General features: G+C 46.3%; 1 protein-coding gene across 1 annotated transcript in view; it reads left to right on the forward strand.

The window, feature by feature from the left end:
- PARVA (parvin alpha) overlaps positions 1-18,518 on the forward strand; it is a 165,564-nt gene extending 147,046 nt beyond the window's left edge. The window contains exons 12-14 of the mRNA XM_030829036.1: positions 932-1,033; positions 1,757-1,829; positions 11,043-18,518. Of these exons, the coding sequence (XP_030684896.1) occupies positions 932-1,033; positions 1,757-1,829; positions 11,043-11,119 (252 nt within the window). The 3' untranslated portion in view covers positions 11,120-18,518. The remainder of the gene's footprint in view (positions 1-931; positions 1,034-1,756; positions 1,830-11,042) is intronic.
- Positions 18,519-18,773: the final 255 nt, after the last annotated feature.

Consider the following 18,773-nt stretch of genomic DNA (forward strand, 5'->3'; position numbering starts at 1 on the left):
ATGTCCTGATTGCTTTGTTGTTTTCCCAGACAGTAATAGCAATATTTAATATTTATTCAATGCTACATGCCTAGCAGTTTACAGGCCCTCTCTGCATATTAACTGGCTTAGTCCTCACGATAACCCTGTGACGTAGATACTATTCTGTTACCATCCCTGTTTCACAGATAAGACATATGAGTACAGAGAAGTGACATAACTTGCCCAAGGCATATAGCTAGTAGGTGAGAGAGCTGAATTTGCACCTGGGAGGCCTGGCCCCATAGCCCACATTCATAACAGCTGCACTCTGCTGCTGTAATACTGAAGAGAGATGGGAGAAAGAATGCCCAGGCCTGTGTGACACTAGTCCTTTCTCTGTTCAGAAAGCACAGATCACCCCAGGAGCCTCATGCAATTCACCTTGGACATCACCTCCCCCTCCTCCCTCTGCCCCACTCTAGCCGATCCTGCTCATCCTCAGCTCTCCACTCAGGCTCTGGCCCCTCCAGAAGACTCCTCTGATGCCTTCAGTGCTTGTGGGCAACCTTTCTCAGCCTCACTTAGGCCAGCAAGCTTCCTTCCATCAGAGTAGCTGTGCCTTGCCCCTACATCAGTTTCCCTATTGGACTGTGCACTCCTCCAGGGCAGGAGCCACACTGACCCCCACCCATGCTCTGGTCCCCATGCCTAGACCAGGAGTTGGTACACAACCTCTGTTCAGTAAATGCTGGGTCAGCTGAGATCAGGGCCTGGGCTTGTGGCTCCTGTGCCAGCCAGACGTGGGGCAGAGCAGACCTCCTTGTCTTGGGCCACTGCCCCTACCCCCCAGCTAGCAGCCTGCCTGGGGTGGTAGGCTTCAGGTGGCATAGCACAGAAGTTGATGGGCCCCCTGGATGGGGATTGGCTGGGAGGCTCAGGGGCCAGTGCCATCACCTGGCTTTTCCTCCAGTTTGCAGATGGGGTGTACCTGGTGCTGCTCATGGGGCTCCTGGAGGGCTACTTTGTGCCCCTGCACAGCTTCTTCCTGACCCCGGACAGCTTTGAACAGAAGGTAAGGAGAAGGGACATCAAGGGAGGCCCCCTAGCCAACATCCCCGACTCATGTGCCCACACCCATGCTGGGGCTATCCAGAAAAAAGGCAGAAGCTTCCCCTCTGCTCAAGGTCTCCAGTGCCTGGAGGTGGGACCCATTATAAGAGCTGAGCTGGGAAGGAGCTACCTGCAGACCACTGGGCATCCCTGACTGCCTTTCCCTTCCCCTGAAGCCTGGCCCTGGTCCCCTGCCCTGTGTTCCTGTCAAGTGCCCCAGCCCAGCCTCCTCTCTTCCCAGAGGTGACAAGGAAAGTGACTGTGAAGCTGGTCAGACCTGAGGCTCATGCTTAGCCTGGTTCTGATGGCCTCTCGTAGGCTGCCACATCCTGCTCGCTACACAAAGGCATTTGGTCCACAGCAGAAAGCCTGCTCTGCCTGTTGAACATGTCCTGCCATCTGATTCTTCCAGATGTGTACACTGACACCCCCAATTTGAAGTCCTGGCAGTTTACACAGGAACACAGTAGGATATGAAGGGAGTTTTGTGCTTCTCCAACAGCAAGCTAGGATCAGCTAGCTCACGCTCCAGGTGGCCTGCCCATTTTGGTAGCCATATTTATCTTTGACATTAGTTGAGCCTCTGTCCCTCTGGCTACAGTGCTGGGCTCCTTCACTTCCCAGGGCCAGGTCCTGGGGCTCCTGGGTGTGTAATGGTACATGCTGTCTGCGTCTCTCTTGCCAGGTCTTGAATGTCTCCTTTGCCTTTGAGCTCATGCAAGATGGAGGGTTGGAAAAGCCAAAACCACGGCCAGAAGGTACTTTGCTCTTTCCTGGGTTTGTGACAACAGAGTGAGACCCTCTCCCTGCACATGAGTACTCAGATTTTGTAGCAGAGGGAAGCATTTTCTGAAGCCTTCATTGCTGGGGAAGGTGGGACTTGGTGCAGCTGCTCAGTCCCAGAGACCCTTTGTGAGCTGCCAGCTGCACAGCCAGGGGAAGAAAAGAATCTGAAATCCCACACATGCCATGCATGGGATCGCGGGGATCAAGGCCCGAGCAGAAGTGCTGCTGCAGGAACTGCCCTGTGCCCAATTTCCAGGTTTTCCTGTCCCTGCACAGGGTGCTGACCTGCCAAAGAGCTGTGTCCCTGCCAGTCGGGGTGAAGGTGCAGCGCAGACAGTTCTGGACTGAGCAAAACTGCTTCTCTCCTGACAGATGCGGAGCTCTGCCTGCTCAGACTCTGTCTGAGGACAGGCTGTGATTTGTGGGGTTTGGGTTGTAAATATAAGTCTGAGGGGAAATGCAGAAGGAACAAGTGCTCCTGCAGCCCTTGCATACTCATGCTAGGAGTGCACACATGCATTCGTGAGCAGAGGAGGCACATTTCTCTTAGTAGTCTTGGTACGGATGTTTGCTTTCTGCCCCTTACTGACTGAAGTATTCCATTTCACCACAGCTGGCGAGTCACCACTGAGTTGCAGATAATCTTCTGCATATGTCCCCTGGAAACATTGAGAATGCCATTTGTGGCCCTTTTGCTTGCACTTTTCTGGTAGTTTACAGGCAAGTGGATGAGTAGGAATGGTGGGTTTTCATGCCCCCTTCCTGCCTCTGAGCTCCTCTATCCAGACCCCCACCTAGTGGGGGCCATGCCCTGGTCTAGTGGGCTTGAGACCCTGTAGACAATGATATAACAAGAGAGGTAAGACCTTCCTGAACCTCAAGGCATGTGCAGCCAACCAGGGAAGAGAAAAGTTGCAGCCAGTTAGCAAAATGAAACGACAGTCATGGGAACTGTTATGAAAGAGGTACAAGGAAGAGGCTGTGAGGACTGAGGAGGTGATACCACTTCTGTCTTGGAGGAGGAACAGTTTGATGGAGATGGTGACAGTGGGGCTGAACCATAAGGACCAGGTAGGGCTTTGGTGTATGGAGACTGGAAGAGAAGTATGCGCATGCCAGACAGAATGACAGCATGAGCAAAAGTCCCCCCTGGGGAAGAATGGGGATCCTGTCTCATGACTCCTTCCAGACTCGTTATCTATTGACTCTAGCCAACAAAGGTCAACTCCTGTTCTCATTTATTACCACCTTGTCCTAAGCCCCTGGTCAATTGAGACCTGGGGGAGGGCCTCTAGCAAGGCTGGTGTCCCCCGGGGTTCTCTCTTTGGCAAGGCCACTCCAGCCTTCTTAATGCCATTAGGAATGGACTTGTCTTGTTCTGTGGGCAGATGATCAGCACCCTGCTTCTGGGAGGACAGACACAGTGAGAAAGTTCTGACCATCATTTTGCTTCCATTTTCTTGAACCGCTTAATATGAAACTTCCTGGTTACAGATTGGAAGTACTTCTGATATTTTAGAATTGGGATATTTCTTTCCCTTGGGACAGATGATTTTCCCAATATAAATCAATCTATAGGAATATTTTTGAATATAGGTGATATTTTTATGCAATTATTAAGTTGCTGAATATGAAACTAACTGACCGATGTGGATGGAAAAACACGTGTTTTATTTGTTATGACACAGGGCATTATGCCCGTGCTGCAAATTTCCAGTACGTAAAGGGGAATGGAAATAGCATTTTATGAAACTGTACTTTGAAAGAAGTGAATCCCAGCATTCCGCCTGGTTTTTATGCTTCTACCTGGAAAGTGAGAGTTGGAAGTAAATGATGCAGACATTTCAAAGGGTGCCAATGTGGGTAATTCTTTGAGGGCATTTCAAAATCAAACCGGTTGTGGTGGAGGCATTTTTCATGGCAACATGTTTTTAAGGTCAGGAAAATGCATTCTCCACTGTGCTGTTTAACACTCAAAGCTCTGTTGTGCCTTGAAATCCCCTAGAAACTGGGTTTGTATCTGAGATGACTTGCTGCCCAGGTTTCATGACCCTTTAGTGCCTGAGTTAGTGTAAGCCAAGGGTTAGCATCAAGTTCATAACCAGTGGAGCAGTTGAAATAATGGCCACGCATGGAAGCTCACACCTGTAATCCCAACACTTTGGGAGGCCAAGGTGGGCAGACGGCTTGAGCTCAGGAGTTTGAGACCAGCCTGGGCAACATAGTGAGACCCCATCTGTACAAAAAATACAAAAACATTAGCCAGGTGTATTGGTGCATGCCTGTGGTCCCAGCTCCTCAGGAGGCTGAGGTGGAAGGGATCGCTTGAGCCTGGGAGGCGGAAGTTGCACCACTGCACTCCAGCCTGGGCAACAAAGTGAGTGAGATCCTATCTCAAAGAAAAGTAAAAAGGAAAGAAAAAGAAATATTGTCATGCAGCTGGCAGCTTTTTATTTAGGGCATTGTGCCACATGTCTTCAAATTTACATGTCCACCCTGTTATCACCTTTCAAGTAGACTCATCATCAATTATGGTTAAGACTCCAGAATAACAGGCAGGCAGGGACTCAGAAGACATCTAGTACCAGGCAGGATTGAAGTCTGTAGGACTAAATATCTAAAATTTAAGGAATCTTATACCTGGGACCAGATGGCAAGCAATGCTGAAAAACCAAGCAGGTGATGGCAGCTTAGTTCCAGGAGATCACTTCATTTGGGGAAGACTTGGTCAGTGGCTGATAACATGGAAAATGTTCAACTCCCCCATTCCCCTAGGAGATAGTGTACTGAAGCCAACAGTGACAAACATTTAAAACTCTAATCATACCAAATGTTAGCAAGGATGTAGAACAACAGAAACTGCTGGTATTCTAAATTGCTAGAACCATTTTATTTTTATTCAGTCCTTATTTAGCTGAAAGTAGAAAACAGTTTGTTCTCATCTAACATAGTTGAAGATTTGTAATATGCTATAAAATAACGTGGTCTCCATCCCTGGCCAAAAATGTCCAGGTCCTAATCCTCAGTACCTGTTCATGTGTTATCTTACATGGCAAAAGGGACTTTGCAGATGTGATTAAATTTAGGGTCTTGAGAGGATGACATTATCTAGGTGGTCCCAATGTCATCACAGGGATCCTTATTATAAGTCGAAGAGGGAGACAGGAGTGTGAGGGTGATGCAGCATAAGAAAGGCTCACCCAACCATTGCTGGCTTTAGGGATGGAAGAGGGTTATGAGCCAGAGAAGGCAGGCAACCCCAGAGGGTTAGAACATGAGTAACTGCCTTATGGCCACCTAACTTATTCCATCCCCCACTTGGAAAGAACAAGTGTAAGGATCTCCATTCGAGCCTCCAGAAAAAAATGCAGCTGTGCTGACACTGTGATTTTTATCTCAGTGAGATGGATTTGGGGCTTTTGATTTCTAGAATTCAGAGATAATACATTTATGTTGTTTTTAGGCCACCAAATGTGTGCTAATTTACTACAGCAGTAATAGGAAGTTAGCACACTCCTTGACTTAGCAATTCCATTCATAGGTATGTATGTCCGTACACCAGGAGACAAGCCCAATAATACCCATGATAGCATAGGCTGGAGTGTACATCCCAGTAGACTAGCTACATAAATTGGAGCATATTCATATCATGGATTATAATACAACCATGACAATAAAAAGACTGAACTGAGAAGTCAGGGGAGGAACTTCTAGTTACTGTAGCCTGAAGAGATCAGTGACTATTCTCTGCTAAAAAGCAAGTGTAAAACTGGACAAAAATGATCAAAACAATGATTTTGAAGCACTGAAAATCTACCAGAGGTAGACAACAAATCAAGAAGATTTTTTTTTTTTTTTTTTTTTCCTGAGACGGAGTTTCGCTCTCCAGGCTGGAGTGCAATGGCACAGTCTCAGCTCACTGGAACCTTCCCCTCCCAGGTTCAAGGGATTCTCCTGCCTCAGCCTCCTAAGTAGCTGGGATTACAGGCTGCCACCACCACACCCGGCTAATTTTTGTATTTTTAGTAGAGACAGGGTTTCACCATGTTGGCCAGGCTGGTCTTGAACTCGTGACCTCAAGTGATCCGCCTGCCTCGGCTTCCCAAAGTGCTGGGATTACAGGCGTGAGCCACCCTGCCCAGCCAAGAAGCTTTATTCTTGAACAATTATAGAATTACAGTTGGATAATTATAGCTATACCTCAGTAAAACTGTTAAAAAAAAACAGACAGCTCATGTAACAACACAGATGAATCCTATGAAATACAAAAAGAGGCAACATTCGAATCTACTGTTCAAGGGCACGTATGTTGATGCTAGGACTGGTAAGAAAAGCAAGGAAGTAATCATAAGTGTCAGCACAGTGGTTATATTTGGGGAATGAGAGAGGGAATGTAGAAGGGGAGGGGATGCTTCTAGGATACTGACAATGTTCTATTTTTGGTGGGCAAGAGTTCATTTTCAAATATTTAAAACAGTACATATATGTTGCATGGTTTTCTTTTTCCGGATGTATGTCATATTTTAAAAAAATTTTCATGACTTAAAAGTTTTTAAAAATAAATAAAGCAAATGGCAAACTCATAGGGCAGTAGGTCACCATGAAAAGGAGCATCTGTACAGCATGGATCCTGCCCCAGTGGGGAATAGAGAGCAGGTAGAGATACCAGGCAGGATGAGATAGAGGCGCCAGGAGGTCGGCTGGGGGCTAGAGCATAAGTAACCACCTAGTGGCCACCTAACTGATTCCAGCCCCCACCAGCTGCCAGCCCTGAGCCAGCAGGGGCCTCCCACCTTGGTCAAGGGGTTCAGAGACTGCGGGGGAAGGCTTCGGAGAAGGGCCTTCAGCAGTGCCTTGGGATGAAGGAAACTGTGGTGTCACAAATGGCCACAGAGGGCCTTGTCCCTTTGTGCAAAGACGGTTTCTGCTGGGAAGAGAGTTCCTCTCTTTCCTTTGGCCTCTGCATCATTTAGAGATTCATGAACTCATTTTGGATGGTCCTCTCCTGATGGAAAGAGTCACTAATACCTCTGGGTGGGAGGAGCAAACAATGAGCCCTTTCCCCTTGGCCAGAAGCTGTTTTATCTCTAGAGCCGCCTTTTCCTTGGCCGCAGGCTGCCAGACAGCCTCTGTTCTGGTGTATCTGACCAGGGGCCCCATAGTCCTGGCTGTCTGCCTCCAGAGAGGGGCCCTGGGCCAGCACACAGAGGCTATCAGAACTGAACTGAGTTGCTAATCACACAATTTATGAGATCAGGGCTTTGAAGTGGCTCTGTTTATACGGCATGGAGTTACAATATATTCCCAGGAATCCACAGCCCTTCTCCTGGCTGAGATAGTCCAGTCTCCTGCTGGCCTGCTAGTCTGCCTGGGACTACCTGGGGGCCCAGGTCTTGGCTTTCTTGATAAGAACAGGTGATAAGTGATAGGCAGTGTCTCTGACTGCTGTCTCCCCTATTCACCCGGCCCATCTGTTGGCGTTAGTGGTGAAGAAGCAACTCAGATTTCCAAGGAGCAGGGCTTAGTCCATGTGAATGGTGCAGGTATTGTGCAGTGCACAGACTGCACGGCTGTACATAGCAGCTCTGCTAACGGGCAAAGATGGGAAAACAGAAAGAAAACTACCATTTAGGGGACCCTTAATATATTCTGGGTGTTTTTCATAAAGGTAATGCCCAATTTTACCAGTGAGAAAAGTGATTCAGAGAATTTAAGTGACTGCCAGGGTCACACAGCTGTAGTGGAGATGGACTTCAAACTTCTGTGAACATAAAAATGTCACTTAGTAACCATTAAAATGGCCAGTTTAAAACATTCTCCCATATTGGACATTTTTTTTTTCTAGCAACCTCAGAACTCACCCACCTTTCAAAAGGGAAAACAAATCCCCCTGCCTCCATCAGTGTCTGTCCTTCACCAGGCCCCCAAATTCCTCCTTTGTGACCCGTGCTCATGCCTCCACTTCTGATCTGCCCATGCTGTTGTTAACACTTTACCTCCACCTGCTCTTGGCCTTGCTGTCTCCCAAGTCACCTGCTGGGCCTGTGTTCCCTGGGAACACAGTCCTTAACCTCCTCACCCTCTTGGGAGGCATGTGGCCCTCTTGTCTGCCCTCTCTGGAATTTTTTTCCTGGGCTTCCAAGACACTGGGCAACCATTCATTCATGGATCTGTTAATATCCTTGGAGGTTCCGTGTTCTCTGTGTTCAAGGAACCTATAGTCCAGGGCAGAGGCAGATGTTAATCAATAAGCATGCAAGTCACTGATTTACACCTGGAGTGAGTACTATGAAGGAAGCATGTGGGAGCTTTGAGAACATAAAACAGGACCCCTGCGCCCAGGCCGGGGTCAGGAAGGCCTCCCTCCAGGAGCCTGTGCTTTGAGCTGAGGTCTGCAGGAGGACCTAGAGCCGGCTATTTGGGAAGAGTGATCTAGATGTTGTAACAGCATGGGCAGAGGCCAAGCATGGCCCATGGGGAGGGTAGTGAAAGGAAGCCACAGTGACTGTGATACATAGTGAGGGAGGCGGTGTGGCACCAAATGAGAGTGGGAAGGTAGGCAGGTCGGGTCAGGCTATGCCTTACAAAGCCATGATTTAGGATTTTGGACCTTCTAAGTGAAATAGTTGTATGGCCATACGAGCTGGGAGCTACACAGCTCCAAGAGGCTCTGTTTACCTTGCAGTCCATGACAGTGGTGCCCTGGAAGTGTGAATGATGTGCCTGGGAGTTGTGCAGTGCACATCCTGCACAGCCATACCTGGAGGCCTGTCATAGTCTGGCTCCAGTAGGTAGAATGGATTGGAGAGGGTAAGGGGAGCTCATTAGGAGCCTGTTGTAGTGGCTCCAGGCCCACTTTACCTTCCCCTTTACACCCAACTCCCTTGGCAAGCTCACCTTTGCCCCTCTCTGCCTTTCTAGCAGTTCCTCCCTGGAGTAACTTCCTAATATTTGACTTGAGTGGAATTTAAGAAACACTCAACACCAAGCAGTCAGGGGATCGGCCTAGAGGGCATGGGATTCCATCTGGCAGAAGGTGATTCAGGGTAGGACTCCTGGCTCAGCATGAGCAAGGCAAGGTAGCAGGGCTCAGCCTCAGGCCACGGCCCCAGGTAGAGGCTTAGATATGTGATGAACCACCACGGGAGCAGAAACAGAAGCTGTGAGCTCCAGGCCACTCCAGGCCTCTCCACGGGTCTCTGGAAGCCCCTGGTCTATCGGTAGGAGACCTTGGGCCCAGCCAGGGTGGAGCAGGGTTGGTCTATAACCAGGATAAGGCCTGGAGGGAGAAGGCAGGAGGGGCCCTGGGGTAGGGGGAACCAGTGGCAGTCCCAGTTGCAAGAATCCCAAGGCTAAATACAGAGTGATATAATGCACTTTAGAGACTGAGAATGGCACAGGTGGGAGCGGGGACAGGGATAAAGAAACTAATACATGTTAGGTACAATGTGCAGTATTGGGTGATGGGCTCACTAAAATCTCAGAATTCACTGCTATATAATTCATTCATGTAACAGAAAACCACTGTACCCCAAAAGCTATTGAAATAAAAAATAAAGTCATTTTTTAAAAGTCCCAAGGCTAAGACCTGGGAGCCCCTGGCTCCCCACTCTGCCTGCTCTTGACAGATCCCTGTGGGTATTGACCAGAGCATTGCTAGAATCCTGACACCTTCCCCCACCCCTTCTCTCCCAATGGCTTGGTGTAATTTCTCCCGTCTTTGAATCCCAGAGCACTTATTACCTTCTCTTAATCACCTACTTAATCTGACCTCCCATACAATTGTTTTTTAATCATTTTTATTGTGAAAAATATCACAAATACAGAAAGGTGCATGAAACATAAATGTACAGGTTAGTGAACTTTTACCAAGCGAGCCACCACACAGCCACCACCCAGGACAAAGAAAAGAGTAATGCCAGCTCCCAAGAGCTCCCTCCAACTTGTCCTGCATCCTTTTTGAACATAACCTCTCCCTTCTCCCTAATGGTAACCACTATTCTGAGTCCAATCATCAAGGTTTTGCTTTGTTTTTGCTTTTCTTTATAATTTTATTACCTAAGTATGCATTCCTCAATAGTAGATAGAGTTCCATTTTTTTGTTTGTTTTCTCTTCTCCCTTTCTCTTCAAAGGTTGGCTCTCTAGGAGAGTGACAGCAGAGGGACAAGAACAGAGAGGGGGTCTTGTTGCGGGAGGGAGAAAGGTAGAGGAGCCAGCAGAGGGTTAGAGGAACAGCCAGAGAAAGTGGTGACCAGTAAGTAGATGGATGAAGGGGGGGAGGGCTGAGCACAGTGTGTCAGTGAGTCATAGCTAGCCTGCCAGCTGCCAGTTTCCAGCCTCTAGCCTACAAAATCATGCAAGCTCTGTAACTTGGAATTCAAGGCCTTTCAGGATCCAGCCCCGCACACCCCAACCTCTCTAGCCATGCTAGCCTATTGGGAATTCTCCAGCATAGCTGGGTTTAGTAAGATACACTAAACTTTCCACATGGAATTCTTTGCCCACTTCTGTACCTGGAAAGCTCCTATTGCAAAGGAAGGAAGGCAAAGAGGGAGGATGGGAAGATCCAGGGGGACGGAAAAAGGGAGGAATAGAGGGAGGGAAGGAGGATCAGAGGAAAGAAGGGAGGATGGGAGGATTAGAAGGAGGGAGGGAGGAAGTGAGCGAGAGAGGGAATGGTGGCATAGAAGCTGAGGAACCTCCAGCTGAAGTTTTAGCGCCTCAAACCCTTCTGCCCTGCTGTATTCTTAATCGGAAGCTGTCTGTCCCCCATGATGCCTATTTCCTGAGTACTCCTTGCAAGTCACCCTTCTCTGCTAGGCACGCTCCTGTGAGGCAGCTTGAGTCCTAACTCACCCCCTGGTCTTCCACTGTAGCCCCAGGCCTTCCCCTCCTTTCCACCACACATGGTTGGTGCTATGATGGAGGTTGGAGGCAGTGGGCAAAGAGCCCCTGGGACAGGTGGGGATTGTGGGGAGGGTCAGGCCTTCTTATCTGGAGATGCTGTGCCCCAGCACCTCTACCCTCACTGCCCCCTGCTCTGAATTCTCGCTGCCCACTCTATCCATCTGCCCCAAACATGCTGGGTACACGGGATTCGGTGGTGGGTGGGAGGGGCAGTGTATGGCAGCTTTGGAACACGTGGCCCCATGGAAACAATTGGTGTTTTTTGTTTTCTACACAGACATAGTCAACTGTGACCTGAAATCTACACTACGAGTGTTGTACAACCTCTTCACCAAGTACCGCAACGTGGAGTGAGGGGCTGCCCTGGGCCCACCACTGCCCAGGAGCTCTTGCTGTTGGCATACTGGACCCTCCTCTGAACTGCCTTATCCTGCTTATTCCTGTCTCTTGCACTGTGCTCTCCCACAAGTCCAGCTGCAACCCAGAGATAGTGGAAATTGAAATTAGGAAGGAAATGATCAATAACTCAGTGGGCTGACCCATCCCTCCCAGGCCCTGGGGACCAACCTAGCAGTGAAGGTTGAAGGTTGTTCCCACCCCGGTGCCAGGTCCAGATTTCCCTCCGTGATTTGGGAACCAGCTTAGGCAAAAGAGTCCCCACAAGATGAAAATAAAGATCCTAGTTACCATTCAAAGGGTGCTAACTGTGTGTCAGGCACCACACTAAGTGCTCCGCTCTGATATACTCAAGGCCATTAATCTTCAGGACTCCCATTGAAGTAGATGTTTCATTCCCCTTTTACAGATGAGGAAACTAAGGCTCAGAGGTTAAATGACTTGCCAGAAGTTGGCATTTTTTTTCTCTTTGAACATAACCTCTCCCTTCTCCCTAAAGGTAACCACTATTCTGAGTCCAATCATCAAGGTTTTGCTTTGTTTTTGCTTTTCTTTATAATTTTATCTAAGTATGCATTCCTCAATAGTAGACAGTACAACATGTTTATAACAAGCCAATTACATTATGTTCTTTGAATGTTCTAAAGTTGTGTATATGTGTGCACATACGAGCACGTGCACATGTACACCTGAGCCAAAAAGACGAGAACTCACTGATCTCACCACTGGGGCAAGCTAGGTCAGAGCTTAGTGATTCACACTGAAATTGGCAAATTGGATTTAACCCAATTAATAGTGTGTGTGTGGCAGGAGTCAAGTCCCTCATATCCTTTGTACAAATGAAAATTACTCTTAATTCCTTCAGATTTATAATAACTCTGTACTTTGGTTTCAGGATGACATTTGGGAAGGATTCTGTTTAGAATTAATGGAGTGGCACATTTTGCAGCCTTTTTGCTTGATTGCATGTAATGGAAATGCCCTATATTTTCCTGCAAAATAAGTACTAAATTCATTATCGTTAAGCAAATGTACAATATGCTCAGGCACCGCAGAGAGTTGGGCATGGGCATGGGCCCATGTGAGCATCGCTTTGGAAGTAGGGCTCTTCAACAGGGACCCTTGAACTTTAAAGAAAGGAACTTCTTTTTGCCTTCTAATTGATCATTTAGACTATTCTGGCTAAGTCTGCCCACATGTAATTACCAGCTAATTCAGGCGAGGAAAAATGTAAGTCATTTAGACCAAAGCCATGCAGTTTCTTTGCGTGGGTTACTCAAGGGCTTGTGGTTACTTGTATCTCCTCTATGTGAACTTGACTTTGAAAGACAGAGCTCTAGTGTGCCAGCCTGCTAGGTCCTGTAAGAATAGGGAAGAGGCAGAGGGGGGGTGGGCAGTGACTAGGGGATGAGAAGCATGGGGAAAATATTTGCACTCTAAACATACAGAGATAGAGGTGGGGCTTGTGGTACTTAAAACTTGTAGCCATCAACTGACTGAGACCTTGGGCTAAATAATCAATTGTGCTGATATTACATCTCGTTATGGAATGTTCCTAAATATGCCAGGTAGACACCAGCCCAAGTACCCTCCTCCAGAAGTCTTGTCACTACTTCAGGCCCATTCCACAAAGCCCATCTCTGGTTTGAGAAATTCATCTTGATCTGTATCTACACCACCCAAAGTTAGGCCTCCTATAATGTCCAAAACATTCCTTTCAGCCTTTTTATTTCTTACCGTACTGTCTATCTGCAGTAATTCAGGACCCATAAAATTTAGATAACTACATGTCTTTGCTTGTAGAATTGTCACTCAGCATAATGAGCATTTAACATACAAAGGCAATGTACTGTTTTGTGTTGATCTATGTAAAAGAATACAATTCTTTTTTACATAATTAGTGAAATTTTATTTATTAGGAAACACTAAATAGTGTAATATTTCTTTTGCTTTTTAAAAAATTCCTGGTAGCAAATCAAGATAAATAATTGCTTCATTTTCTTGAGCAATACAGAAGCAGGATGAAGTAAGAGGAATGCATTCATTTAAACATGCTTTGCTTTATGAATTTTGTCTCTTTTTTGGTCTTTTTTTCTTATATTCAAGTTACAAATGTACAAGTGTCCTTACTAAGAGTGCTCCTTTTGTATTTTACATATACACAGTGTGAAAATACATTGGAACACTAGGAAAGTTTTTAAATAACAGTTCTAATTTATCAGAAAATTGTGTTTTGGGATTGAGTTCTTTGTCTCAGCCCAGAATCCCAGGTCCTGGGCCTGGTTTTCTAATGCTGTCATCTCATTTCGATGTTTTACTTTAGAATCTGGAATCTCCTACTTAATATATGACCATGACTTTGAAAGGCAAAAGAGGAATCAACAATAAATAAAACAAACTTAATCTTCATCTTTAAAAAAAAGAAAAAAGAAACCAAAATGAGAATCAACACTTTATAGGCTCACTGGGTTTTGTTTTCTTTTCTCTTAATTTAAACTCAGTTATTTTTAATGGTTAATACATACATGGTGCAAAATTTAAAAAGCGCAAATAGGTATCTAGTGGAAAACCTAAGCCTCCCTCTCTCCTCCGGCACCTATTACCTCTCCCTGGAGGCAACTATTTTGATCCATTTCTTACACACACTGCCAGAGATACTCTAGGCATGTAAAGCACAAACATACATATAAAATCTGTGGGCTTTAAAAAATATAAGTAGAATGTCATATATACTGTCATACACATTGTTTTTTATCACTTAATGTTATATCTTGGATATTGTATTACCCTGGGTATTAAAAATACATTTCACATTTTAAAATAACAATCTGAGCACTTCATAAATCCAAATGCGTATCTCCAGTCTGCTTGAGCTAGGAAAGGCAAAAAGCCCTAGCTGAAGGAGGAAAGGCTGCCTAGACAATAATTTCAAAAGTAGAGACTAAAACCTATGGGGTGCGGGACCAGAGGCTGGGGCGCATTATCAGAGGCATCCTCATGTGCCTTGAACTGAAGTCTTCTTTTGGAACGTTATGGTGAATTGTATGCAGATTGATAAGGTTTCATTTTTACATATTACCAGGACTACCAATTTGTAATCCACTAAGCATCACAAAGGTTACTACATACGCTATAATACCGTGCTACAAAGTCTAGCTGCCAGCAATGCTGTGCTCGCCTGCTGTATTAGAAGGCTCCAGTTTCACATGTGCAGGCACAGAGATGACATTTCCCGATCTGGGAGAAGGTTTCTTTATCAGCACGCACATCATCAGTGTTGCCTCGAGTTGGTTGCAATTTCCAATTGCTGCTATTGGTACTTTTTAATTATGAATTACTGTTAGCTTGCATTATCATCAGTTTATTTTGTTGTGGGTTGCTTGGTTAACCCTACAGAGTATACTTGAAGCTTATTTGCATCAACAGTATTCTGGAGCTGTAATTTTTCAATAACTAGACTCTAAGACATGTATACATTGTGGTTCAAATAGGAATCATCCATAGTCCAGTGCTAGAACAAATGTATACATAATCCACTCCCCACAAATTATCACTCATTTATTTTTCCACTGGAAAATAAGACTAGATGGAGTCGGTAGGTGAAGCAGTTTTGCTGTGCCTAAGTGGAGGCTGATCAAAACTAATTTGAGGTCCCCTGCCTTTAATACAGCTCCACCTCAGGAATCTTACCTTTATAATACATCCTAGACATGCAAGAGGGATATGTCCTGAAATCTTCACTAATTCCAAGATTGCGTGTCATTTCCCCCCGAAAATTTGCTTAACTCTATTGGAAAATCCAAGAGAATTGCTGCAGCTGCTGAAAACAAGAGAGCTGCATTGAGCTGCAAGGCTGGGTAGGGTAGGCAGACTGACTCACCACCTATGGGACCTGCCTCCACACATCAGCTTCCCAAATACTTGCAGATTCGGGTCTTAACCAAAAGACAAGTCAGTTTGAGTTACTCACAATCATAACTACAAAGGTTACATTTACAAATACCAGAGTTTTGATTGTTTTTTACTCTCTGTTCCCTGAAAACTATAACCCCAGGCTAGCTCCAAACTCTGCTTATAGCCCATGCTTTACTACAGTGGTGGTTGCATTTGTGAATACGTGCATGTGTGTTCACGTGTTCATGACAACAGCAATGCAGCCGTGAGGGTGCTCAGTGCAGGGTGAGCAGCCCCCAAACCAAGCCTGATGACCTTGAGAACCTCAGGCTTCCCAGTAGGATCCTGCAAGAAAGCATCTCTTAAAAATAAATTCTACAGGATATTAGTAAATGTTAGATGAAAAAAAAGTCACATTTAAATACGTTTAGGAAACATGAGGTGAAGAAAGTTAGCTTACTGAGGCTTTTTGTTTTCTAGTTGGAGCCCACCTCAGAGTCCCCTACATAATGCATATTAGGACTTTCTAAGGGAAGACGGGGTACGATGGGTCCCAATCTTGTTTGATCACAGGACCTATCTGTCCCCTGAGAAATTTCTAGGATGAGTACTCTGAACTCAGGCCTTCATTTAGTCATGTATTTGGCAAGTACATGTTGAGTGCAGCATGTCCAAGGGTGAGCGAGAGCTTATAGTCTAGCAGGGGAGACAGATGAAAAATAACTATGAATCGATGTTAGTTACAAATTGTGATGATCGCGATGGAGAAATACTAAAATCTATGAAAGAGGTCTAATGTAGATTTGAGGTCATGAGAAGTCTCTGGCAAGGCGGCGTTTTAAAGTAATCCCTTAGTCATGGAGCTGCTCCAGTGAGGAGCCTGCCACTCCAGGGCGCACCACAGAGGAGGATCCCCAGACAAGAAGACCTGGCTCCCCAGAGAAGTGCAGAAAGCCAGCATGGCTAGAGGACACAGAGTGAGGGAGAAGACGGATCTGATCGCAGGCATCGGGAGTGCTGATTTTTCTCATTTGAAAAATAAGTTGCCATTTACCTTTTTAAATGTTCCACTGTGTAGGAAAACTCTGGGGAAAGCTACGTCAGCCATACGGAGTCTGGGACTGCCCTTCTCATGTCATACCATGGTCCTGGCTGGGGAGTGGAGGAGACCAGGAGAGGAGATCAGACCTCTGCCCACCCCAACACCAATCTGGTCTCAGCAACCTCTGGGCATCCCATAGCACCTCCTAACCTGCTGCTGCTGATGGACAGGAGCTCCTGGACTGCCACCCCCCAGCCTCTCCACAATGTGTCCTGAGAAGAGCTAGGGGAACTGGACAGAGTGGACGAGGCTGCATGTGTGGAGGGAAGGAAATAAGGGGCCTACCAGGCCAGAACGCTGATCCATGGAGACCAGTGCTTCCAGCCCTCTCACCTCGGAGGAGGATTCCTGTTTTACCAATGGCAGGAGCAGGAATCCCACCATCCAGCCTGTGGGCTTGACAAACTATAAGCAAGCCTCCTGGATGTGGAATAATACATTTTCCTAATTCATACTAATCAGCATGAACTATAACTGCTCCAATGCCCACCACATTATATAAAATCTACCAAAAGGGGGTCACTTAATGCTTCACAATGTTTGCTGAAACAACTTTCATATGAAAGTACAGTTGGTCCTTGAATGATATGGGCACTGACCCCTGAGCAGCTGAAAATTTGCATATAATGACTCCCCCAAAACGTAACTATAATACTAATAGCCTTACTGAACACAGTCAATTAACACATAGCTTGTATGTTATGTGCATTATATACTACATCCTTACCATATGGTAAGCTAGAGAAAAAATGTTACTAACAAAAACATAAGCAAGAGAAAATATATTTACTATTCATTAAGTGAAAGCAGGTCATCATAAAGGTCCTCATCCTCATGGTCGTCACATTGAGTAGGCTGAGGAGGAGGAGGGGTTGGTCTTGCTGTCTGAGGGGTGGCAGAGGCAGAAAAAAATCCATGGGCTGGGCATGGTGGCTCACACCTGTAATCCCAGCACTTTGGGAGGCCAAGACGGGCAGATCACAAGGTCAGGAGATCGAGACTATCCTGGCTAATGTGGTGAAACCCCATCTCTACTAAAAATACAAAAAATTAGCCAGGCGTGGTGGTGCGTGCCTGTAATCCCAGCTACTCGGGGGGCTGAGGCAGAAGAATCGCTTGAACCCAGGAGGCAGAGGTTGCAGTGAGCTGAGATCGCGTCACTGCACTCAAGCCTGGGCAACAGAGCGAGACTCCGTCTCAAAAAAACAAAACAAAACAAAACAAAAATCCATGAGCAAGTGGACCCGCCCCGTCCAAATCATTGTTGTTCAAGGGTCAACTGCATATTATTTTCACTGGAAGTTTTGAAATTCCAGAAATATGCTTGGAAATCCCCGCTTGAAAGCTCCTTGGTTGGAAACCAGTCCAGTGGGTGACTGGCCCAGAATGATGCTTCTCCTCGGTGGCCCCCCTGGGCTGAGCAGCCTGGGTTCCTGCCTCAACTCCCCTGAACCCTCCTGAACTTTCTACACACATGTGGGCACTGGCTTTGATACTGGCATTTGGAAGGGCACTTGGGAAATTCAGAGAAATACCCATTATTAAGATAAATGATGTTTTTTCAATGAAGCAGACTTTTCATTTCTTTTTATTGATCTTCATGTTTTCACATCTTGAGATGCAATTTGTTAGCACAGGCCGGCATTCCAAGACACACAAACGTCATTAAGGCAACCGCTTAAAGGAGTGTGATATTTTATTGAGGTAGACAGGACAACAGATAAATATTTAATCTGTTACATGTTTGCTCTGTATGGAGCCAGGGTTGGGGCTGCACAACTCTCTGGCTGCTATGTGTCTTCCTGGATACCCTGTCAAAGGCCTTACCGCCTGCCTGGAGAAGCACAGTGCCTGCCCTTGGCAAATATACGTTGGCGTATCTGAAAAACAGCTCCTGAAAGCGTTTTCTCATTCAGGCTTTCAAGGTTACCCCATCTTTCCTTATGTGTGTAATATTGGAGAAAGTACACTCTCACTGAACTGGGGATGTTTGACTTAAAATGATGGACAATAAGATAGTGAGCGGTAAGTGTGCTCTAGGCTAGGCTACGAGAGGCCATGAGCTCCTCATCTCTTCTCGGTTCTGAGCTCTCTGATCCACTGCACTTGGGGGCAGGGGGTGCATTCTCTGTGCCTCTCCTGAGTCTACTTTCTGCATCATTGGTTCTCCTAGCTCACTCCCATAATGTCCTCCTAGCCTGCATTGGAATTGTGTGTTGTCCAGACCCATGACCAAGGCTGTCATTGCCCATGGGGGAGACCAAGCTCGCCACCAAGGGGTTTTTGCCAGATTGCTTTCATTTACAAAATCTGCCCATTCATGTGTCTTTGTTTATAGATTAAATGGCTTTCTGACCGGCATCCCTTTGGTGTGCTTTGTCAATAAGATACAGAGCTTTCTCTCCCGTTCTTTTCATGTGATTCCAATTCCCACATGGCAGCACAGGCCTGCCCTAACACTGATGAAGTGGAACTCCAAACACCATGGGACAAGAATTCTGGTCACTGCCCTGGGCTGGACCCCAAACTTCTCACAATCAGAATGCAGCCAAGTCAGCGAATATTTGTGGAATGTCTGTTCTGTCTTCAGCCCCACTCTCTGCACAAAATGGGTTG

The sequence above is a fragment of the Nomascus leucogenys genome, chromosome 15 (genome assembly GCF_006542625.1).
Source record: "Nomascus leucogenys isolate Asia chromosome 15, Asia_NLE_v1, whole genome shotgun sequence".
In the NCBI taxonomy this organism is placed as follows: domain Eukaryota; kingdom Metazoa; phylum Chordata; class Mammalia; order Primates; family Hylobatidae; genus Nomascus; species Nomascus leucogenys.